At 39.5% G+C, this 26,199-nt stretch overlaps 1 protein-coding gene across 1 annotated transcript in view; it reads right to left on the bottom strand.

Moving 5' to 3' along the window:
* CUBN (cubilin) overlaps positions 1–26,199 on the bottom strand; it is a 258,721-nt gene that overhangs the window by 227,693 nt on the left and 4,829 nt on the right. The window contains exons 6-17 of the mRNA XM_081135485.1: positions 25,604–25,707; positions 18,936–19,062; positions 17,841–18,003; positions 15,941–16,072; positions 14,990–15,085; positions 13,067–13,185; positions 12,454–12,640; positions 11,204–11,316; positions 8,202–8,436; positions 5,567–5,748; positions 3,607–3,769; positions 2,171–2,358 (exon numbers count right to left, since the gene is read on the bottom strand). Coding sequence (XP_080991611.1) covers positions 2,171–2,358; positions 3,607–3,769; positions 5,567–5,748; positions 8,202–8,436; positions 11,204–11,316; positions 12,454–12,640; positions 13,067–13,185; positions 14,990–15,085; positions 15,941–16,072; positions 17,841–18,003; positions 18,936–19,062; positions 25,604–25,707 — 1,809 coding nt within the window. The remainder of the gene's footprint in view (positions 1–2,170; positions 2,359–3,606; positions 3,770–5,566; positions 5,749–8,201; positions 8,437–11,203; positions 11,317–12,453; positions 12,641–13,066; positions 13,186–14,989; positions 15,086–15,940; positions 16,073–17,840; positions 18,004–18,935; positions 19,063–25,603; positions 25,708–26,199) is intronic.

Raw genomic sequence — 26,199 nt, 5'->3', positions numbered from 1 at the left:
AATAAGAACTTAGATGAATTAACTTTAATTCCTTTCTGGTTACAAAACATTCTGCCATTCTGTTTTACAAAGTTTAATCTTTCATGATTTTTTTTCCTGATACCTTTTCAGAACAATTAAGAGTTCATGTAACTCCTTAATGAAATTCAGTGAAAGTGTACTGCTAAGTCAGGGATGGTATATCATTCCAGATGCTCTGATGACTCCTCAAAGCCATTAGAATCATATAAAGAATCTAATAGAAAGGCACTCAGATTTCCCTGAACATCCGAGTTACACGTTTGCCTGCCTGAGTAAAGCATTGTTGCTAGTTCCGTGTTACAGTCCTGTGACCAGGGAGCCAGTCATGAAATTGGGAAAGTCACAAGAGCTCCTCTCTAGGGAAGGTGAGCCACCTCTTGTAGTCAGAGTTACACTATTGCATTTCTGTTCTTATCAGAGGACAATACAACTGGAACTATTAGATCCCAGTTCCCAGTCCCACCACTCCCCAGACATGGAACCATGGGCAAGTAACATCTCTGAGCCTCCATTTCCTATCACCAAAATAGAAATAATGGTCGTTGTGAAGATTCAATGAATTAGATCATGTAAAGCACACACCATTTCTGACAGGCAGTAAGAAGATGGTAGTAGTTATCTACTTAATTTATTACACTATTTTAAGTCTTAAATAGCACCTGGTGCATAGTAAGTGCTCTCTAAGTGTGAGCCACTTTTACTGTTCTCAAATATATATATATATATATAAAAATAATGTTGAAAATTTAACTTTCATTTAAGTAAAAATATCTAAAATTGCTCCACAGCGTCAGACTTTAATGTACTTTATAAGAGACTTTAAAAAACATAAATTGAATGAATATGCACATTCACGTCACAATCTGCGATAAAAAATCTCTGGATTAAAAGATATTGTTGTGGTCTGGCCAGGCGTGTTTCAGAGGTTGAACATCAACTAGGATCTAAGAGATCGGGGTTCGATTCCCAGTCGGGCACATGCCCGGGTTGCGGGCTCTGTCCCCAGTCGGGGGCGTGCGGGAGGCAGCCGATCAATGACTCTCTCATCATTGATGTTTCTCTCTCTCTCTCTCTCTCTCTCCTTTCCTCTCTCTGAAATCAATAAAGACATATTTTAAAATATATATATATACACACACACACACATATATATATATATATTGCTATGGCGCCATCATCAATGTACTTCATCCTTCAGCTAAGTCCATATCTTATGCTAAAACCCTACATTTCCTTTCTCTACACATGAAGGAGAAAAGAGAGCAAGAGGTTATACAGGTTTTTCCTAGAAAAATGAATTGGTCTAGCTTACATGAGCAAACAAAATTGTCAATGCCTCTCAGGGCTTACATAAAATTACTGTGCTCAACAAAACATGTTTTGTTTTATTTGCTCAGCACTTTAATTTGTGGCTTGACCAATAATTAAGCAAAAGAAATACCAGGCCAGGCAAACAAAAACTGCCTTCTCGTTTCAGATAGTCTTGTTATAGTTATTACACACACTTAAATCAGAATGAAGGTTTTCTGAAGGAGAGTAAGCAGAACTAATGAAAAAAATCTAAACTTTCAAACAAGAGTTTTTCAATACTTTAACTTACCTCTCTGCCACTGACTAGCTAGCTCACAGGGACAGATCCTTTTACTTCTCTGAGTCGAGTTCCCTCGCATAGAAAAGCACCCAGGAGCACCTCTGGAATCTGTCTCCCATTCGTAAACGCGATCGTTCTTACCTATTTGCAGTCACCTTCATTACTGGAGCTCCACTTAATAACTTGTAATTTGGCATCTTCATGAGTTTCTAGTCTCAGCTTTCATTTTTACCCTTTGCCATCCCATCACCAATCTCCTGTTTTACCATCCATAGATCTGTTTCTGGCAAATCCTCCCATACTCTCTAGAGCAGTTGTTCTCAGATCTAGCCTGCATCGAATTCCATGGAAGGCCTGCTAAAAGGCAGATGGCGGGCCTGCCCCTCGAGGTTCTGACTCAGTCTGTCTGAAATAGGGCATAGAATTGCTTTCCCAGCATCCAGGTCATCCAGGTGATCTGGATGCTGCTGGCCCAACAGCCATTTGAACACCACAGCTCTACAGAATGTAAAAATATTGAAAAGCATCATCTAAGGGCCGCCAAGTAGTAAAAGTTACCTCGATGTAACTCGGAGAACAGCCGCTCTGGCCTTCCAGCTCCACGTGGGTGAAGTTGAGCTGTATTTGCTCTCCCAGGGGCTGCTTGACGATATAGATGCAATGTTTGCTGTGAGGGAAAGGCCCCGACAAGGCAAGGGAGAGCTCGCCCTCTGGGTCTGTGAAGTTCCCTCCACAGGGCGGATCCGCTGAAGAGAAGGGAGAAGGGAAAGGTCACGTGGATGGCTATTCCTCCGGCTCCCCGGCTTTGGGTGCAACTTGCAAAAACTTATACACACACACAGGCAATCATGCACCCGCTTTATTCACCCTGTACGGGTTTATATACTTATATCCCTCATCTGATTATACAATTTCCAGTTTGACATGTGCTTGTGGGACAACCTTGCGGGGCCTAAAAAAATACATGTAGAGATGTGTGATCTAAATTCCAGCCTAACATTCTCTTCTACAAATTTCTTTTTAAATGCATTTTATAATCTCCTCCATTCCAAAAAGATCTGAGGCAGTTTATAAAATACATGTGACAACATAAAATATATAACTAGAAAAATGAATCAGGTTAAAGGAACAGAACAGCAGCATGTGGTCAGGGGAAAGTTGATATGCACAGAAATCAGGTATGGACAGCTACAGACTCAGCCTGAAGCCACAGTAAATAGAAAAGGGGGACCAGTAAAAAGATGTTCATTGTTAGCCCTGGCCGGTGTGGCTCAGTGGTTGGAGCATCAGCTCTCACACTGAAGGATCGAGGGTTCAATTCCAGATCAAGGGCGTGTAGCTGGGTTGCAGGTTCGATCCCAGGCCCGGGTAGGGGCGCTTGTGGGAGGCAACCAATTGATGTGTTTCTCTCACATTGATCTCTCTCTCTCTCTCTCTCTCTCTCTCTCTCTCTCCCTCCTTCCCTCCCTTCCACTCTCTCTAGAAAATCAGTGGAAAACATATCCTCTAGTGAGGATTAACAACAACAACAAAAAGATGTTAGTTTCCTGATATCGAGACCTAAACAATGTTTTTCTTGTGACTTCTCATCAAGGCACAATGATGTAGGTTAAGAACAAAATTCTCTACAGCCCTAAAATAAAAATCAGAGGACGTTTCATTGTTTTTCATTGGCTTGTTGCTTTGTTTTAAGGCATCAATGCAAATGAAAGGCATACTAGGTATAAAACCTGTCCTATTTCAAGATAGACTGCATTTCTCTCATGAACAACATCTCTCACAACAAAACACTGAATAATAACTAGGGAATTAAAGTGTAAATTATTTAATTTTAGGTGCCTCACACATAGTTACCAATATATGCATCCCATAATTTAGGAATAGAGGGGTATTGCAGCATTAATAATAGAAAGTTGAGAAGATAAAGAAAAAACCTGGAACTATGACAGAAATGTTCACATTCACATTAAGTTCCCAATTATCAGGTTACTTACCAGGTGATGTTAAGTAGGTGATATGGAAGCCTTGGCCATTCACCTGGTTGTCTGAGTGAAAATGAACTCTGGCAAAGGGACCTGTCGTGTGGAGCGGTGGGACAGACAGAGTGGAGCAGAATTTCCCAAGAACAGGATCCTGGCTCAAAGGACCATCTCGGATCTAAAACAACAACAAAACTAAATGTTCTAATGGTCAGATTTTAAAGCTCTAATGGTCAGGTTTTAACAAACCGAATGATTTTGTACATTAATTTCAGAAAACCCATCATTTAAAAGTAATCACTCTGGGGGGTTTTCCATTCACAAATATATCTGACTCAAGCTCGGGGCTCAGTAAAGGGCAGTTTCCTACTCCCATCGTCCCCGATGCCTTATCTTCTGTCTCAATTTCAATTCAGAGGTTGGACGTATACTTTGAATTTTTCTCTTGATGTTACCAATCCCAGTGTTTTCTTTTTGAGGTTTTCTCCCCAGCTATTGTTTTTGGAAATTATGAGACCCTAGTAATCTAGAAGAAGAAAATGAATATATGCAAAGAAAACAGGAGACAGAATGCCAGTGACATCAATCAATTCACAGCTTGGACCAGGTACCTGGGAAGATCAGAGGTGGAAAGGAAGTGAAATCAGATTACACGCAACAGAAAGATGGATTAGTGAAATTTAAAAAGTGCAACTTTAATAGTAATTAAATACCACAACAATGACTATGTGACCTTAGAAATCAAATAGTATTTTAACTGTTGGTTTTTAATCTATAAATATCATGTTAACTTCTCTATAATTGAGTTGTAATTGCAAATTCTGTACTACATAGAACACCAAGGCAACAAAGGACCAATTTTGTCCATTCAGATTACTTTTACTATTGTCTGCAAAGTTATAGGGCAGCATTACTTTATTCCTGTATTTAACTTACTCTTCAAAACACAGCTTGTTGAGAAATGAGAGGCATTTAAATTCTGTCAGAGTAATCGATACTTTCTATTATACTATATGTGTATCTGAGTAAACATGCAGAAGTGAAAAAATGCTTCCAATTTTAATTTGATGGAATTTATTGAAAATTAATTTCAAAAAAGTTCACTTTAATGTCAACTTGCAAAAGATTACCTTGGTGAAATTTTCCAGGGAGAGGTAGATGTTCCAGTCATTCCCAAAGGATTCAAATTAATGGCGTTAACCTGTGGAGCCCCCTGTTTGACACCCACACCCTTATACCCTGTGTGAATAATTCCACAGCTTTACATTTTTCTGCAATGGACTTGGAAAAGCATATTGTCTTGTATCACCGCTGCAAGGGGTACTGGGATATATGGTGAAAAGACAAGAACAACAAAACAACTGAATCTTCTCAAGGACCTTTCAGTCTGCAGTGGAGAGCACATATTTTTATAAGCCTATAAGCATATGGCATTTGACTATAACAGCTTTTTCTTTTACACATATTAATCTTTTACTAATGGTAAGCAGGAAGGACACAGGCTGACTCCGCTCCTGCCAATGACAATTATTCAATACATTCCTGCAAGGCTCATCCTTTATCAATTCATTTCAACACAATTGCTATTAATTTTCTTCATGGAACACTGTGGTCAATTTGTGAAATACCTTCGAGGTTTACCACAAACAACTGAAAATTTGAATCTGCATTGGAGAAGATAGCCATCACTTAGTGATGATTTCATTAATTCTGCTGTTCCTAGGGGCAATGGGCTTCTAGGAAATGACAGAGACAAGCAAGGCAATCTCTTTACAGATTCAGGTGGGAATCAGAAGAAGAAGCAATCTGGCACAATCAAGAATAAGAATTTAGCAAGATTTAGACATTGGCTGCCTATTGAAGAATACATCCAACTATTGCTAACAAATTGTGGTCATCCACGAGTGTCACCACGCCTTAGTTCCCTGAGTTCTAATCATATCATAGTAAGTTCTATCTAAACACAATTGGTTACCTCTAGATAATCTTTGCTGCAATCATCATGCTGCTCCAGGCTCAAGGTCCCAAAAGTAAATGTTATCTGAAGGCCGGGACTGGTTATAACTCTCCAGACACAATCTCTTCCTGGGGGATAGTTTCCAGGATATCCCGGGGACATAATAGAACCATAGGTACCAGTCAGTATACCTCCACACTCTAAATAAGGAGAAAAGATAACTACATTAGTGTACAAGTTATAATTCATGGAGAATTATCATAGCCGTGGGAAGCCCAGCTTCACTTCAGTAACTATGTGTAGTTTTGGTTACACCCCATAAATGAAACAAGACTTTCCGTTTTCCAGCTTGATAAAGTTATAGACCTGGAAATACTGATTGATAAATAAATAAATCACCCATGCATTGAGCTTTACACTTACCGGCCATCATGTGGTTATATGATTTAAAGCACAGAGAAAGATCATTACATGATCACACTCATATGTGGAATATAATAAACAAAATAAACTGATGAACAAAATAGATACAGAGACACAGAAGCATGGAACAGACTGAGGGATCTCAGAGGGAAGGCGGGGGTAAGGGAGTGGGTGGGGAGAGATTAATCAAAAAACTTGTATGCTTATATGCATAACCTATGGACACAGACATTGGTATGGGGAAGGCCTGGGCGGGGAGTGGATGAGGGGTGAAGAGAATCAATAAGGGAAAAAGGGGGACATCTGTAATACTTTCAACAATAAAGATAAATTTAAAATAAAAATAAGACAGTGCTGAACTTTTTGAGGGACAAATAATAGGATGATAGATTCACTGTTCTCACTGTTTTGAGGGAGACCCATCTGTACATTAACTCTTTAAATTCTGGAAATTCTGTCAGTCCCTATGTCTTTCTACAAACGAGATCATTTTATACGTTAGAATAGTTAAGCACTACATAGTTTTATATGTTAGAATAGTTAAGCACTACATAATTTTCATTTGAGGTTTATTAGCATTATGATATAGTTAAACTATTCATTTTATAAGTGAGGAAATTCAAATGTCTACAGTGGTTGAGCCACTTGCCCAGGGATGGACGAGTGAAGGACTGGGCCAGGTTTTCACTTCACTGCAATCTGTATTAAACCCCACCAGCCCAGTAAATTGCTTATTAATGACTGGAAGAATATGTTCTTTATTAATACCCACATTTATTTGACAGAAAACCTGTGGTGGCTTATGAGAAGTGCTGCTGCAAAATAAAAAAATAAAAACACTAAATACAAATCTAGACTGTTATAAATATAACTTAGAAAAAAATAAAATAAGATGATACTTGAGATATGCAAGATATGAGATTTACATAGGTATGAAGGTTATTCAGACAAAAATTTTGCTTCCAAGGCAAAAAGTGGAACAAATTAGTTACATGATTCTCACTATTTCTAATGAGAAAACATCTGTTGCTCAGAGGAATAGACTTTTCCAAAACTTAGTACCTAAAAAACTATCATATGGGTAAAAAAAATTAAAATACCATAAGCAAAGTGAAATGTTAATGGCAAACTGGGAAAAATACAATATATAATACAAGGAATTAATATTCCTAATATATGAAGAACTTCTACAAAAACAGAGATATAAACAGAGTTCACTGAAAAATTTAAATGCTCTTTAAAATACATTTGAAAAGATGTTCAGCCTCATTCATAATAAGGAAGATAAAAATATACTAACCACAAATAGAAAATGAAATCTTAGAAAAATAATATCATTTAACATACCATAAAATATCAAATACCTAGAAAAAATAACAAAAGATGTGAAATAAGTAAACACTGAAATCATAAAACATTGCTAAGGCAAATTAAGAGAGAACTAAATAAATATATAGTCCAAGTTCATGAATTGATAGGGTCTGAATTTGTAAGAAGTCATTTCTTTCCAAAATGATTACAGATTCAATGAAATGCCAACAAAATCCCAGCAGATTGTTGGGAGAAATTAACAAGTTGATGCGAACATTTATATGGAAATGTAAAGAACCTAGCTCATTTTAAAGGAACAAAGTTAGAGGATTTACACAACCAGGCTTCAAGCTTCAGTAATTAAGCTAATGTGGTACAAGATAGATAAACAGACCAACAGGGAAAAAAAAGAGAGAAATTCCAGAAACAGTTCCACAGATTTATTGATAAATGAATTGGAGTTTTGGTATACTGTTGTTTTTTCTCCCTATTTTTATATGTTTAAAAATTTCATAGTAAATTTTTAAAAAATATAAACCACCAAAACAAAAATACACCAAAAAATTACCAAATAGTCATTAAGATGAGGAATACTTAGAAAAGGAGTGGTCAGTGTCCTCAGTAACATCCCTGCAGAAATCTATTAGCTGAGCTTATAAAAATGCTGTTCAGTAATTTCTTAAGGGACCCATTAAGACTCGTGTTTTTAATCTCTTCCACTTTATCCACATTTTATTATCTCTGAACACAAAAATCAAATACAAATTCATTGTAGATTCACTTGATATACACATAATTATAAAAATATTATATAACACTGGATCTCCAAATATCTAATGTATCCAAAAGGGTAAATATTGATCAAAAAACTTTAGGAACCTCAAGATTTTGTTTTATTTTCCTCCACGTTTACACTTACCTGGCTGCTGTGTTTCCCATCTTATTGTAAAGCCTCTCTCGCTTCTTAAGTGTTCAGAGTAGAAATGAAAATAGAGAGCGTTGTCGCTGCTGAGGAGTTCAGGAGGGGTGCTGAGGCCACAGAATCTGCCCAGTTGAAATGCTGCAGAGGAATCTCCGTCATGAATCTGAAGAAACTCATGTGGACAATTGTTCACTGATTCTAACTGGAAAAAAGTGAAGGTGATACGCAGCACCTAAAAATATAAAGGTCACAAGATATTATTTCCATTCCCACATTAACTCTAAATATGTCTCCCACTAATTAGGAAACATTTATAGTGTCATTTTTAAGAGATAGATCTAAAATTTCCTAATTATCCACAAATACATATGAAAATTCTACTTGTTAAATGACTTGTGTTAAAAACTGCCTACACTTCAACTAATATCAACATATATCAAAAATCTTTTTTTTTTTCCTTTAGTGTAAGGTAAAGTCCTGTCTATTTTTCCCCCAGATATGTAACCAACTATGCCAAAAATCTTAATGTTAAATAGATTTTACAGCTTTATTGAAGTATAATTGATACCCAAAGAACTGCACATATTTAATCTGTAAAATTCATAATGTAAGTACCTGTGATACCATCACAACAATCAATGTAATAAACATATCCAACACCTCCCAGAGTTTCCTTCTCTCTCTCCCTCCCTCTACCTCCCTTTCTCCCTCTCTCCTTTTTATGGTAAAAGCATAATCTATCCTTTTAACAAATTTTGAGGTACAAAATACCATATTGTTAACCATAGGCACCATGCTGTACAGCAGATCTCTAGAATTTATTTATCTAGCATAACCGAAACTTTATATTCCTTAAGTTGTTATTCAATGGGTAAACGAAATAGATTTACCTAGGTTTCATTCAACTATTAAGTCCATTGAACAAATGCATCAGTAAAATACATTAGATATTTGAGAAATCTACCTTGAATTCAATTTAACTAATATCACCATTCACAAGAATCTGTACCTTGATCACCCAAATAACCTGTAGCTCACACACCGATGCTCATCACTGACCCCAGAGATACCGACTCCTTGCGGGTCTCTGAACCTTTCAACAAGGTACCGACACCCAGCCCAGCCTGACACGGCGGGTGTAGACTGAGCAGGCATGGGGTGGGCATGTGTAAAGTCTGCAAGTCTTCAGTGGGTGCACATCACGAGCGTAGAGAATGGGCAAAGGTAATATGAAGAATTCTGAGCACACAAGTAGGAGACAATAAACGCAAACGTGTGTCTCCAAGTTAAAATGTTAGAATATACAGGAAAATATAGTAATAGAGTTAATTATATATAAAATATTACTTACTGACAACCTCATTTAAAACAGTCAAGCAACCAAAAGAAGGCTGTGGAATCTAATTTCCTTTATGATCTAAAACCACAACAGCATTCAAATAGTGAGAGAGGATATCAGGGTATTTTTGAAATTCTATGCTAAGGTATTTTTAAGATCTGTTACCCAACATTAAATCATGTTTGCCCTTGAAGCAACTTCAATAAAAATAAAACAAATGTTCATGATTTGTATGTAATTTTCCACTATTTTATGTAAATTGTGTTGGGAGGCAAAAAGATATAGAATCCCAATAATCAAGAAAACAGCATACATTTTCTTACAAATTGATAATAAAAGTATCAAAAATTTTCACAAAATAATTTTTTTTGAAAGAAAATTCTTTTCAATGTCAGGAAATAGAATTCATGAAAACTAAATGGAAGGAAGGAAATTCATATCACATACTCACTGGGAAACTGATTTTGGAATTTATTCTATTGTGGGTTACCAGGCCCCACAGAGTCCACCCTCCTCAAGAGAAAAAAAACGTTTTCTGACCTTGTACAATGACTTCTGCAATATTGCTGGAAAAGCTTATAGGATTTTAAGGGAAAACCTCATCTATTCAGAAGTACATTATTTCAATGAGCCAAAGAACTGGTTGAAAAATAGATATTTGGAAAAACTGAATAATAAATATTGGGAATAAAAGCACTAAATTTTCAGGTTCAGATCTGAAGTTGAAGATTGTTCTTGTAGTGGTTCAGGTTCAGATTCATTGTCATTGAATGGCCTGGGTTCAAGGGGCTGCATGCCACTTATAAACCACATGCCCCTGGACCACTTTCTCAGCTGCTCTAGGCTCCATTTCTTTATGTGTAAAATGAGGCTATATAGATCATTCTTTTGGAGTTATATGAGAATTATAATACAATGTTATAATCTGTGGAACAATTAGCACCAAACACTGGCACATTCTTTGAGAAGACACTGATAAAATCATCTTAACAGTTTCCATTTTTATATAATAATCAGCATTACTGAGTGACCGTCTTCAAACACTCCAGTCTCAGTAAGAACAGGCCTTTACAGCCCGGCCGGGCGTGGCTCACCGGTTGAGCATCGACCTGGGATCCAGGCGATCGGGGTTCGATTCCCGGTCAGGGCACATGCCCGGGTTGTGGGCTGCAGCCGATCAATGACTCTCTCATCATTGATGTTTCTATCTCTCTCTCTCCCTCTCCTTTCCTCTCTCTGAAAGCAATAAAGATATATTTAAAAAAAAAAAAAAAAAAAAGAACAGGCCTTTACGAATCACTGACTTGCAGTTGGCCAGCCATGTGGAGAATCATCCATCCTGGGCAAAGCATGGACTTTGGAAACCGACAAACCTGACTGTAATCCAGCTAGTCCAATTACCAGCTAAGGGGTGTTTTAAAAAATACTAGTTAGCTTCTCTTAGTTTCCATTATCTCATCTATAAAAATGAGGATACTATTCCTTATTTTCACAGAGTTACTGTAAGGTTAGAGAAAGGTACTTAAATTGCCTAGCCCAAAGCCTGACATTTCGTGAATCCTCAATATATGATTGATAAATTATCGCTGTATATTCCATGCATATTCCATACGCATATCCATAAATGAAACCTATGTTGGACAGGAGACACCACATTTACCTTTCTCTCTTCAGTTCGGACGACCCAGAAGCAGTTAACGTCATGAACATAACCAGCCTCAGGGCTCTTATAGCTGAAGCTCCCGTTCAGCCCCGAGAGGGACCCTCCACACACTGCGAAGGGACAGAAGAGGGACTGTGATTTTGGGAGACTCCGTGGGGGAAGAGTCTAGGCAGCTCTAGGCCTGCTGATGAAACACTGAGAGAAGCCTGAGTAACTCACATCAGACACTAAAGGCCTGCCACTCTTCTTTTCTCCCCCGTCCCCTTTTCCTTGGACATCCACCCAAATCCCAGTTCTCCTTCCAAGTCCAGTTCGTGTCCCCTCACCTCTGCCACGAACCCCCCTGCCTCTTGGGCTGTTCTCTGCCTCGCCTTCTCTCCACCTCTGATACTCGACTCGACCCCATACAATTTAGTTTTTTATCTTTAGTTCTTGCCTCTTCTCTGCCATTTTGTACTAGTCTTGTCTCCTCAACGGAAAGACAAGCAGATGCGTGTGGAGATGGTATTTTACGCTTTCTTATTTCTGGCACCGTCCTGAAGGCAGAGCAAAGCCTCGGTAAACGTGCTATTCAGAGCCGGGAGTAATAAGGGAGGAGTGGACAAGTTATAAGAGGCTGTATGGGGGACATCCGTACAGTGACATGCATTTGGAAGGGAGGCCAAGAAGATTTGGAGAGGTTTGGGAGAGAACTATCCGGAATAAAGAGACAAGGCAGAGATATCCATGGCAGCACATGGGGTCAGATGGTAAGAAAAGATGCTTGTCTTGAGAGGAGTATTTTTAGAGAACTAATGAAAACTAAAGTTAGACAGATAGGATGAGGCCTGGTTATAGGGAATAATTGAAAGATACTCCCGATCTTTACTTAACAGGCAATGGGGAAGCCAGTATATTCTAGGGCAGAAGAGTGACGTGATTAAGTGGAATGTTCTAGGGAAATTTAGTGGCTGCTTTAGAGAAAACTCGCCCTTAGAAAACTACAATACAGTAGCATATTTTGTTTTGAGAATGGACATAATGCAAAGGGCAAATTTTTCCTTTGATGAAACCGTACTTGAGGTTTAAATTGAGATATAGATTTACCTTGTGAATTCTATACATTTTCTGTCAGGAAACACTTAGTTCTAAGCATCTGAGCAATTAGACAAGAAAGTAGGTTCAGTCGAAGAATCCACACTAGGACTCATTAAATGGTGATAATTTTAAGCTGTGAGCATCTGTGGTATAAGAAATGCTGAGCATACCTTGCTGGGGAATGTGGCAGAGAAATCCAGTCCAGAAACGTGTGCATTCGCAACTGAAGGCGTTAATGCCATCCACACATGTTCCCCCATTCAAACAGGGGTTGCTCAGACACTCGTTGATGTTTTCTGTGCAGTTGATACCAGCCCAACCTGAATCACACTTACAAAGATAACCGGACACTGTTTCCTAAGGAAAGAAAAACATAATGCTATAGAATAAACGGATAGACAATAAACTCGAATCAACCCAAATAATAAAGAAAAGTGATGCTACGTGATGTATGCAGCAGGTATTGAGCCACAAGCACCTTCCAGTGGCCTAACTTATATTAATTCTTTTAAATGGTGATCACTAAGTGTAAGTTGGATCTATCTGGATCAAACTGTAGGCTTTGTTTTACTACTCTGTAAATCACTGAGAGAAAAAATTAACTCATTGGTTTTTCCTGGTAACTGCAGTTACTACCTATATTTCATCTGAAAGTTATTGGCAGTTCCTTATCTTAAGCTTAATCATTACCTTAAAAGTAATGACATAGAAAACATATTGCAGAGATGTGAAACTAAAATTATTTCTCAAGTATAACCTCCTCAGGAAAAATAAAGGACTCACAGTGCATTGTCCGTTTAAACAGGGGCGACTCAGGCAAATATTACTGAGTTGCACACATCCATTTGGGCCAAAACCATTTCCAGTATATCCCGGGAGACAAGTACAGAGAGGTAAGGAACCTGTTCAGAAATAAAAGTGAAAGTGTGAATACAGGTCTCCTCGATTCAGACCCAGTGACAAAACTCAGGCTCCGTTGTCTAGACAAGAAATCGTCCAAGTCAAGTCTGCAGGCCCCTGGGGCAGGCAAGACAAGGTAGGAGGAGAATACACTAGAATCTTTATTTTTCTATTTTTAATTTTAAAATAAGGAAGGCATTATATGTATTCTATGCTCTATATAGGATGACACTGATCTGTGTGTCATGGTCTTGAGCTGTACACAAGCGTGAGGTGCTCTGAGGGAAAGGGGAGTTTCTCACCATGGAGGGGTTGACAGCAGAAACGAGTATTCTTAGGATGATCTGATGATTGGGCTGCTGCAAGCACCGTCGATATAGTGACTAACTTAATCCTCTCAAGTAGGTACTATTATTATCCCCACTTACAGATGAAGACAAAGCTGATCTATAGTGGAGCCAAGGGAAAAGTGAAAATCCCAGCAGTGCTTTTCTAGAATTCATGCTCTTAACCACTTTAGTATGCCATTAATCATTTAATAAACATGTTATTAACCATAAATGTGTGTGTGTGTGTGTGTGTGCTTTTATATATGTGCATATATATGATGTTAGTAAATATAAAAGTGGTATTTTGAAATAGCAAAATATATGATACATTATTCAATTGAATTGGGGACAGCCACCCATTGGGACAAAAATATCAAGCTAGATCTTTATTTGATGCTATAGATAAACGTAAATCCTAAAAAGATCAAAGATCTTAATGTTTAAAATAATTAAAAATTTAAAAGAACATGTACTTGAATATTTGGTTTGTTTGGTAGGGACGGCCTAATTTTAATGGGAGAAATCCGTTAGAATTTACCATTTTGACTACATAAAAGTTTTAAATTTCTAAATAAAAAATACCACCACAAAATGAAAAAATTAAAACAACATGCCAGGAAAAATACATGTAAAATATAACACAGATAATGAAATAATGTCCTCAGTACATAATGAAATTTTACAAATCAATAAGCAATGAACAAAGGACACGAACAAATAAAAACAATAGCCAGTAAATATGTGAAAAGCATTAATTATTAATTATCAGTAATCAAAAACTTAATTTTAATTTAGCCAAAATTAAAATAACAGGACGGCAAATTTTGCCTATAAAATTGGCTACAATGAAAAACAACAATAGTATTCATTGTTGTCAAGGTTGGGGTAAATGTATATTTTCATACTTTTGTTGGTGAGTATATATATTGGTACAATATTTCTGAAAGTTTAGCAATATATATTTTAAAAGTTATAGGAGTTGAAGCTTCTTTTACACAGCATTTCAGACACTGTTGGTTATCTCCCTAGCTCCATTTTTCCCTTCCTTATTCATGATTTTAATTAGGGGTATGGGCACCTAAAATAAAGACTATATGTCTCAGCCTCTCTTGCAGCCCAGGTTAGCCACCAGGCTCAGTCCTGGCCAATGGCATAGAAATAAAAGAATCCTTAAAAGAGGTGGCCATGCCCTCCTTCCTCCTTTTCTCCTTCCTGCTTGCTGAAATACAATTATGAATTAAGAAGCTGACTTAATTACCTTGAAAAATAATTGCTAAATTAGAACAGATCATAAAAGAGCACAGTCCACTGCATTTTTTAAAAAATCCCAATGTACAGTTTTATAACATGGATTAATTGTTGGTTTGAAGATCAAAATAAGAATTTTGAGGGGAGAGGATTTTGATTTTAAAGAAGCTGATTTGTTTTATAAGGTCGTATTAAAATACCCCAAAGCAGAGGAGAGATGAGCGGCTACCTGGAGCGGAGGAGCAGGACGCGTGTGGGTGGCAGCCTCCGTTGTTGACCGAGCAGACGTCTATGAGTGTGCACACTCGCCCATCGCCCTGGTACCCTGATCACAGCAGGAGCAGGGGCACGACAAACAACGTTAAGAATATTCAAGGAGAAGATTCCCAGTCTGAGAATCAAATACCATGAACCAGGCCAACCAGGGATCCTCTATCATCGAGCAGAACAGGTAAAGTGTCATAAACAAAATCCCATCATTAAGAAAAAGGACAACAAGAATTAGGAACCTGATCTCAGAAACAATGTTCTTGGTTGTTTCTGATTACAAAATAAGAATTAAAAATATATATGAAACTACTGGTACGCTTAGTGCTGACGCTAAAAAAGTTGACATTTTTAAATTGCAGTGACTTGATGATCTTCGAGCTAAATTATTGTAGAAGTCCAAAGTACTGCTGTTTTGCGTTAATGAAACATATAGTGTTTCAGTTAATCCCTTAGAACTCATTGAACTTCCTGGATAGTAACTCAATATAGATTAGAGAACAGCAGTAATGACTTCTTTCCATATGAGACGGAAAACTAACATGCATTACATGACTGTTATTTAGTAAACTTTATATGTAAAACTCTCATGTACACATCGTAGCAATAAATCATTTGTGAGAGCAATGGATCTATAGGTTCAGAGGGAAGTTTTCAAGTTCTGCATGATCTCAGTAAGCTCTCTCGCAGTTTTTAAAGGCCTGTTGTTTTCCTGTGATATTCAAAAATCTTTTAATTTTTTTCTTACAATACAGCCCTGTACTAATATGCCCTGCATCCGTAAGTTAAGTAAAACCTTCCAGGCTGTTCAGTTTATCTCCTTGGATAGAAGTCATATTTAAAATGGAGGAAAAGATCCTGTTTTTAAATGTACAGTTTGTGTGTAATGGAATCAGGAAATTTAGTGTCATACCTGGTGGACAGGCCCGACAGTGGGAAGATCCAGGTGTATTCACACACTCAACAGGTGGAGCGACAGAACAACCGCCATTATTTATCTCACATTCATTGATATCTTGGCAATCATATCCATTTCCTTGCCAGCCTAGAAAAATAAGAAGATTTGAAAAGTTAACTCTACAGATGAGTCAATAAAGAAGAGAAGAAAATAGTCAAAAACACATAAAAACCTACTTAGCGATAAGGAGCTACAGGTTAAAATGAAATACCCTCCTCAGCTATCAGATTGGCAAAAATTGTTTTAAATTTTTAGAATCAAATTCTGGCAAAGAGGTAGACAATTGGGTTACTCTTATATGCTGTTAGTCAGAAGTTAAATTAATAAAACCTATTTGGAAAGAGATCTAGCAGCATTCGTTGCATTCCTTAAAATACATACCTTTTGACTAACAATTCCACTTCTTAAAATTTATTACACGGATAAAAGTGCCAGTGTATAAAGAAATAGGCAATGGTCAATAGGGCACAGCTGCTGTATTATGACTCATCTATACCATTGAATATTATAAACTATTTTTAATAATATGCACACACATATAGAAGGAAATCAATGAAAATACAAAATTTTAGGATAACATGCAGGATGTGATCCCAATGTGCAGAAATAATTATTTTAAACTTGCACATATGTCCATGTGTCTGTATGAGTGAGAGGAAAGGTAGACTGGGAGCCACAGGGGTCTCCTTCGGAGACTGAAGGTGAAAATGTTTTACTCTAAACATTTCTGTTTTAGTCAATTATTACAAGTTTAATGACTCATCATTCAAATGGTCAAAACTACAAGAATGTTTCAAGCCTTTTACAAGCTCTAAACATGAGTTCAGGAAACCGAAAGGAAAGCCACTAAATAAAGGTGTAGGTGGCGGGTCCTGGGTGGATCAGAACAGTGCTCAACAGCACAGCCCGGCTCCAGCCAGGCAGACCTGGGTGTGAATGTTGCTGTTTATCAGCTACGTGACCTTGGGTAAGTTATTTACCTCCTCTAAGCCTCAAGTTCTTATATTTTAAAATGGGAATAATACGAATTGCTGACATTTCTTGTTTTTGTTGTAGCTGCGAGAATTAAAAATTGCCTAGCACGGTGCCTTAATGACATCTCCATAAGAGAATAGCTGCTATTATATCGTCTTTGTGCTCCACTTTCTAAACACCCAAGGAGTGCAGACAGCCTTGTAAACTCCCTCAGATCTGGTTAATTCCTACCAGTGCACCCAGCACAGTACTTTGTTCATAGTAGGCACATTAAGTGGGTAATGACACCCCCTCCCCCGTGATAAGGGATGAGGTGGGGACTCACACCCAGGCACCCTCTGAGTCCAGAGTCACGTTTTCAATGACTTCACATTTGACCTCCGCTGGAGATTTGGTCCCTATGTGTCTGTGATGGAGCTGGACATCCCTATACAGCAAGGCCACAGATCTAATGACACACCCAGGCAAGAACTGCTGGACTCAAGCAGAGACACTAAGAGGCAAACAATTTGCCCGAGTTTACAAACATCTGGCTGGTGTAAAAGGTGCAACTAGAACCCATGTCTTTTGGTCTCAAGTCTAGTCAGTTTGATGTCAACATAAAATGCTTGACCTACAAACCATGGCTAACCCTGCCCCCGATGGTTGACTCTAGCACAGCTTGGGACAGACCACCCACTCCTTTTGTTCAACTGTCACAGCAGGGAGATGGTCTGGAGTGGGAGTGAGTGAAATAGGACCTAAAACTGGACTGGGATGCCTCCTAAGAAGGGCCTTCTTATCCTGGGGCAGTGGAGGGAGATTGGTTCTGGCACCTTGCCTGGCTGGCGGGCGGCACCCGGCACGGTGCCTCTGGCTGGGCGTAGACGTGCCCACGTACCTGTGGGACAGGCCCCGCAATAGAAGGAGCCTGGGGTGTTGAAACACCGCACAAGTGCTGAGCAAGGCGCCGGCCGGAGGCTGCACTCGTCTATGTCCAGCGTGCAGGCGGGGCTGTTGGGTGGGGACGTCCAGCCAGCATCGCAGATGCAGCTGTACTTGGGCTGCAAGAGCGTGAATAAAGAAAACCAAGAAAATTGAGCAAGACAGCCTCTGAAAGGATCTCACCAAGCCCCCGACTGTTTATCCCTCAACGTCCATTTCCATAAGGCAATCGAGTGGCTTCCCTTTTCCCTCCCATAGGATTAAGCATTTAGACCAGACCACGCAAAAAGACAAACATCTTTATTTCAGAGTAAGGGAAACCTATAATTTGCCCCAAAGATGCCAGGCAAAGAGCAACAACAATCCAGAACTGCAGGTCAATATAATTAAAGTCAATCAACTCAGCCGGCTATGTTTTTAGAGGGAAAAACACCCATGTAGGCACAGACCTTGGAAAATCAATTCTGTTTGTTTCCTTTTTGCAAGTCTCTCCTTCCCCTCCCATCCACCATCACTGGAAGGGAACCATTTTCCATCGTGTAAATAGGAAAAAATAGAACTAAAAATAAAGACCGGAAGGTCTCATGCAAGGCCAAGCGGCAGGGACTGGGTGACCTTGAGGGTCGGGAGTCAAGGTTGTCAGGACCCCAAGCACAGGGCCATCAGGGAAGTGGGCTCACAGAGTCTGCAGCGGTCACAGGGACCAGGAAAAAAATCCAGACTCCTTAACACTGCATGTGGCTGACCAGACTGGGCCTTTTGTGTCTCCATGTCTTGTCACTGTGAAAACTCACAAGGCCAAGAGAAAGTCTTATCTCACAGACAGATTCATGAGGGAATAATAAAAACGTTAGTCATTTATATAATGAACTCTGAACTTCTGGATCCAGTTTTCTGCTTAGTTACAGACAACCCTCATCTTCTTCCTCACCTGTGCCCTGCAGTGGCTTCTCCTCTGCAGCCTCACAGGGCCATGCTTGCACACAGTCACCCAGATGACAGACAAATGACCCTGACTCCCTCCAAGGAGTCACTGTCTGAAAGGACCCACCTCTCCAGCCTGTACTCGGACTTGATCCTCGCAGATGCCATGGACACAGAGAGCCCTGGAGCCCCCTTCACAGTCGTCGTATTTGGATGCGCACTGTGGGCCATACGTCTCAGGTGAGCAGTGACAACTGTTGGTTACACAAGAGTGCAATGTCAGGGCTTGTGTCAGGGTGAGCGCCTGTTTCTTAGCATCAATAAAAAAATAATAATTCCAATTTCAAGTCAATGATGTTCACATGGAAGCATAAACCAGCAAACCAGATTTACTGGCTGAAGTCTTGGGAGGAAACCCCTCTGCTCTGCTTTGAGCAGTGCGATCAGTAAACATGTCATCGTCTCAACTAGTATGAGAGGCAGGACTTACTGTCTGGGCAAGACTGCCACTATGAATTTTTCTGCTATCGTGTCATCAAATCTTTCAAAGGTCCCACAGCTGTAAACTAAGAGTTTGATCCCGATGGTTAAGAAGATCAGCAAGTCCATTCATCATTTGTCCTAGTGGACCCACTGGTAAGCCCAGGTGACCTTAACAGAGCTGATAATTTCCCGAGTGTTCTCCAGGATTGTATAGCCCCACAAGCAATACGGTATCTACATCCATGATAATTATTATTATATTACAAAGGGCAATACTTCTTCTATCCACGAGATACACTGGACTTAGTAACACTTCTTTCATAGCAACATTTTAACTCACAAGAAGTAATTATTACATAATACCCAAGCTGGCCATAGGTGCTTTGTTACAAGATTTTAGTTCGACAATAACCAAATAAGCAAAGTTGTTTGAAATTTTCTTTAAGCTTTGTATAATTCTTAACATTGCTGGGTTAGCTTTATATCTGCACTGCATCTTCCAAGGCAACGTGGAAGGTCTGAGAACGGCACTGGGGGAGGTGGAAGGGGTAGACGAGTCCCCGAGCCCAATGTTATTTCCACGTATCTGAGCACAGGGCATGGAGTGGAGAGCCAGGCCCAGAGGTCCCTGTTTGGACAGCGTTGGACCCCCTGGAGGAAACCGACTGTTGAGGCTACGGGTCAGAGGCCAGGAACAGGGAGGAGCTGCATGGCCATGAACCGTGAACTTGTTTCTGAGGGTTCTGGAAAAGGCGCCACTCTACAAGTAAAGACGCTCTTTTAACAACACCCATTGAGGCACAAGTTCAGCCGATGCCCATGGATGAAAACAAGCATGTGATTGACAGTGTGGGAAACGGGAATTTGGCTCTCTGAGAAGCATCAGGAGTCACACGTGGGGCACAGAACTTGGCGTGCCCATGGAGGAGCCCAGAAACAATTGCTGGGCTGGCACCTTCGAGTGGGATCTATGAAGAAGGTATCAATGAATGTGGCCAGAGATGGAGAGTAAGGATATGGTGGGTACCATTCAGGCACCCAAGTGACGTGTTGCCAGAGCTGGCACATAAAGTTACAGGATGCCCAGTTAAATGTGAATTTCAGATAAGTGAATACCTTTTTGGTCTGCATACGTCCCATGCAATTTGCAACACCAATATATAATTGTGTAAAAGCTCTTCCAATAAAAAAATCACATTTCTGAGCATCCCAGGGATGCCTTTCTCATTAAGATTAAGTCATAGATTAATAGTAATAGATGATTAAACTTAAAAAGAAATTCCATTATTCATTTCCTACCAAAAGTTATTTGTCTTCCTTTCCTCTCTCTTTCCATACTCTCCCTCTCATATTCTCTTACCTTTGCTCTCTCCCATCCTTATGAAGGTTATTCTTTTGGAGAATTTAATTAGATTCTTAGAGATTATAGAACTTCAGGCTATTTCATATACATATTTGAGCATTTGATCCAGGTGGCTCCCTTGATAAAAGTTTATTTTAGCACCACCTCCACCTGCCAAAAATCTTTTTTACATCTTTAAACCAACTATCTTTCTGAGTCTATCATGTATGAAAGACCTGAGTATTCTGGACCTCATGGCACCTGACTGACCAGACCTATAACTGTTTATCTCAGACAATGTAATAACTCCCTCTGCTTCTATTTCTTATAAAATAATAGTGCAATCTGTAAACACTATTTTCATCTTAGGATCTAAAGACATTTGCCTGTAGGAAGTGCTCAGGAAATTATGTTTATCTTATCACTAAAGGCTTTACTATTGGACAATGACTTGGGATTTGAGAGGAGATTCTGGTTCGTGGGCTTGCAGTTGAATTCTCTCACTTTATCTCTCTCCTCCTTCTCACTCGCTGTTATCACCTGGAGATGAGTTCATTTAAATCCTAAACTCTCCTCCGCACACCTACCAAGTACACTTCTCATTTAAGTTTAGACAATGTGATAAGAAAGACGTGGGGAGAAAGAGGCCTGTGCTACACTATCGGCTCCCCTGCTGTGATTCTCAAACACAAGTATTATTAGTCCCACTTTACAGGTGAGGCTCACACACTGGCCAAGGCCACAGAATTTGTAAATTTGTAGAAGCTGATTAAAACTGAAGCCTATGTTACCCCTGCACCATTGTTTTTCCAAGTCACATTCCCACACCCAGAAAGGTAAAATTAGTTGAAGACTTTCCCTTTTTATGTCTTTTTAGCATAACTGTTTGCATGTAAAATGCATTCTCAAAGTATCTGGACATGGCCTTTAAAGAAAAAGAGTAATGAATTGTACACCTCCCTGCAGAAGTCACTTTCGTAATGACCTTCTATTGCTGATTTGGTTCCAGTAAAACAAACTAGGCTTTTCAGTCTTCAAAATCATTACAAGTACACTTGGCAATTGGAAGAGGGCAGATATGCCTTCATAGTCATAATTTAACTTGCTTTAGAGTCCATGGTTCAATGTTAACACAACCGACTAACTGAAAGAGGTAATAAATTTAATACCTAACTACTATCTGAGCTAAAACCAGACCATCTTCATGGTTTAAACTCTCCATGTTTTAAAATCCACCAGTAATAAGAATGGAGATAAAGAAAATAAAACATGCTAATGATCCTTGTATTCCTGGAGAAAGGAAAACAAACAACGGACTCAACCGTTTTTCTAGACAGACTTCTCCGAGCCCGAAGTACACACACACACCACCCAGGCCTGGCACACTCGCACCCCAGGGGCGGTCTTAACCTAAAGTAAGCAGAACACTAAGAAGAAAAAAAAGGGGGGGGGACACCTGTAATACTTTCAACAATAATGATAAGTTTTTTAAAAAAGTCAATTCTTCAGAACAAAGGGGCAACAGCAGCACCGGGAAGTGGGGCAGTATGGGCTGTGAGTGCCCGGAGCAGTCCCAGCAAGGCCTGGAGGCGCAAGACCTCCTAGGCTGAAACAGCTGAGAGTGTTCCTTGCTCTATTTCATTACCCTAAAAAAGAATTTTAACCAGAAACTTCCCTATGAAATAGGGCTGTCAGTTAATTAGCAGTTGCACAGTGCTTTATCTTTCAAAGTAGGAATTATAATCCCTTTAAATAAAGACTCCTTTGTCCCCAAGTCAACGGGCTCCCAGAGTTAGAGAGCGAAGGACGCCCCAGCCCTTGAGAAAACTGCTCACCCCATTGCTGCAGCTCCAGATCATTCAACAGCCCCTCAAGTTTAACTTTAGCAAATGTCCAGAGTTTCCCGAAGGGGTTACCAGCCTCGGAGAAGCTACTGACTAATGAGGATTTAACCTCACATAATTAATAGAACTCACGGAAGCCTCTAAGTGATGGCTGTTTCATGACACAGGCTCCATAAGCAAGAATTTAATCTTATGCTCAGGCGCATTTTTCTACGTACTTTTATTCCTTCAAAAGTCTCTATCGTGTGCCTGAGTTTATGTTGTAGAAAATCAAATGGAATTCATGAGGCTTCATAAACTATCCCCATATCAAGAGGAAGAAACTAGATTTAAATGTTCTCTCTACTATTCTCCAGCAAATCCATAAAGGGCAGAGATTAGAAACCAGAACCATTTCGAGAGGCAGCACAGCGCGTCTCTGGGCTGTCTTTTTGAGGTGGGTGCAAGAGAGAATTCAGCATTGCTCTTAAGAGTTGAATCTGCTGTTTACTGTTTAGGCAGCTCACAGCAGAAAGAAATCTCTAGCATTCTCCCTCCCGTTTGTATCTGGACAAAGAATCCTCGCCCCTGGCATGCAGTAAATAGCTGTGCTAAAGGCTTTCTTTTCTATTTGCAGGGGTGGGCGTTTTTGGTGGGGACATAATGTGCTGTGGAATAAAATAAATTTGCCTTCGCTATGGATCTCACCCCCCTTGCACACCTTTGATGTTCTGTTGCCTTGCAAGACCCCAGGAGACAGTGACGATAAATGAAGGCCAGGGTGAGATCTAATTTCCAAGACATTCCTAGATATCAGGAAGGCAATAAAGTATTAGTGCTAGGAGTCGGGACATTTGCCACTAATGTCTACAGGCAGCAATTCTCCTTGATAAATGCCCATAAACATATATCAGGAGATAAAGCTTTTAAGAGAATGAAAGATTAGACCCACATTCTGGATCTGGCCCAAGCTTGAATGTTCATAGAAGCAGGAATGGGGGAGGGTCATTTAAATGAGAAATAAAATCCTGATGGTCAAAAGCTCTTTAGTAACATAATACTTAATTTAAGTTAGAGGTGGTTAATTTTGGTTTCACACAATGACAACTCTTCTATCAGGAGTTTCAATGAGCTAAGCTTATAACTTAGATGGAACAAAACATTTTTAAGATCAAATCAAAAGAACAAAAAAATCAATTAAATGAAAAAGAGATTTGTGACTGCTTTTTGAAAAAATAGTGTGTTTACAGGTGACCAGGAAAGAAAAAACAAAATTTCTGTACTTATTTTTGCTGGAGAGAACAGAATGAATATCACTGTGAGGGGATTGAAGGACAAGAGAGCAGAGACACTAGTAAGAGCAAATAATTGCTCTTCACTCTGGTGAGATTAAACCCGAGAACACTGAAAGACCGTTCATGCAGTGACAAAACCAATTTCTTTATCTTTTAATAATCACAGAGTACAAGGGACCAACCAATATATGGGGAAAGATAATGTTGAGAGATATTTTAGAAAGTGATTTTAAGAAACCACTTTCAAACAGAAGAAAGTTTGATGTTGATCTATCATAAATTTTTGGATTTGTTTGTCCAGAAAGATAGCATGTCAGCCAGTATTCCTAGAATTTGACGGGAACATGGAGGTGTTGTGATGCAGGGGAAGGGAAGTTTCCCTGGTGAGGGCAGAGCCTGAGCTGAGCAGGGGAGTGCTGTAGACAAGCCACTTGACAGGGTCAGTCAGAAGAGAAGATGGGAGCTGCATGTGGCGAGGGGCCTTGTCACTAACTGAAGAAAGGCAGTGAGAGTTAACTATCTGAAAAAAAACACCTCAGTTCAATCTGATCTTGTTGTGGGAAACATGTGGCAATGCACTTGAATGAAGACGTCCTTACTATATCTATTGCTTGAGCACAGTAGTCGCTCACTGCTACAGTGGGGTAGCCCTTGGTGACATAAGAATCTCCAAACCTGTGGGGAATTTTTATAACAATTTATTTGATTCAAACCAGGATATGCCTGGAAGCAAGATCTCAACAGACCGAGAAAAATGTTCATAATAATAACAGTTTGCACTTTCTTTTATTCGTTTGAGATTAAGGAGAGAACGTAAGGAAGATTACAAGAAGGTGGGAGAAAGGAAGGCAAAACCTGGATTATAGAATAAAGTTATATACTGTTTTGAGAGTGGTCAAGCTTTAGACCGAGGGGGGCCTTTCAAAAGTGTGTTACCCTAGATGCACAGAAACAATGGACAGGCTGTGCTTAAGGCAAAGACAAGCCTTTTACTAGGGAAGTTATAGGCCTCACTGCCCAGCATGACCTGCCCAGTTAGGAATTTATGATCAAATCACCCCGAGAGGTTACTTTCCCTGGAACCCCTTTTTCATCCACACCTGCTCCTCTTAGGTGGGTGCTCCTTCAATCTCTGACTCTTACTAAGCACAGCCTCATCTTGTGCCATGCCATCCTTACTCTCTATGCTAGCACAGCAGCTTCTTCCAGTTCCTCAGGGCCTCTGGAGAAAGGCTTTCTTTGTGGGGTGAGAGTTGAGGATGTAGCTTTTCTTGTTCTAGGTGAACAGTTATGTGTACTTTAAATAAGAGCCACATATTTCCCCATGGAGCACCTAGTTTTGCTGCTAATACAGATAGTTAATCCCGGATGCGCTAAACTACGGGATGTAGTTCTTGAAAAACACATCCTAATATATTTTTTAAATATGCAAAAGTGATAGTTTTTACTCAAAGCTTTAAGAGCCTTTACATGCTTCTGCTCAACCCTCTGAGGCCTTTGACCTCTGCCATGAGGACATTCCTCAGGTAGCTGTTGTTTCTCAGGCCCCAGCCCAAGAACAAGACATGCAGACCAAACCTAAACTGAAGCAGAGCCATCATGGCCAATCTAAGAACCATGAGTGTGAAAAATTAATGCTTGCTGTTTAAAGAAAAAAATAGCAGAAGAGGGCATGGGGGGTGACGAGGGCCTAATACATGGTGACAGAAGATGATTTGATTTTGGGCACACAGTGCAGTACACAGATATTGTAACATAGAAACCCACACTTGAAACCTATGATCCTATTAACCAATGTCATCCCAATAAATTTAAAAAAATACAGAAAGGGAGAAAAAAAATAAAAAGGTACCTGTAACTCCCTATTGTATTGATACAGGTGGCTCCATTCTGGCAGCTGAAGGGGGTTCCCGAGTAAATCTCACATTCGTTAACATCAACTGAGCAGAGAGGACCCTGTGTCCATGTAAAGAACAAAGGCAGGTACACAGGTTACAGAGGCATCTGGGGCCAAGTTCTAATGAGATGTTCAAGGATTTACCCACAGCAGTGAAGACATCTCAGTCAAGCCAAATACAATAATACTAGTACTAATATTACTCTCTGGCTATCCTTCCTCTGGAACTCAGATTTCGCCTAATAGAGCCCAAGAGCTCTTCATGAGAAAACACCCATCACACAAGAAGAGTCCTATGCAAACAAATTCTCATTTCACGATGGCGCTGTGCCTGGGATACTCACCAAGTTTATTTTAATTACAGGTCAGAAACATCTTCACCATTAACAGGACAGAGCAAGAACATTCACACGGCTATGTCAGATTTCTTTAGTACGTTTGATGCTAAACAATTTAAATGAACATTCACCGAAATAGCATGCTCTTCCATGCAGTTATCCACTCACGGGAACCCCTCTTTAAGAGGCTTAGCATTTAGTGGGTTGTATTTC

This window comes from Miniopterus schreibersii (assembly GCF_964146895.1).
Source record: "Miniopterus schreibersii genome assembly, chromosome: 1".
NCBI classification, from domain to species: domain Eukaryota; kingdom Metazoa; phylum Chordata; class Mammalia; order Chiroptera; family Miniopteridae; genus Miniopterus; species Miniopterus schreibersii.
The sequence above is the reverse complement of the archived record's forward strand: the minus strand, read 5'-3'. Positions and strand labels throughout refer to the sequence as shown.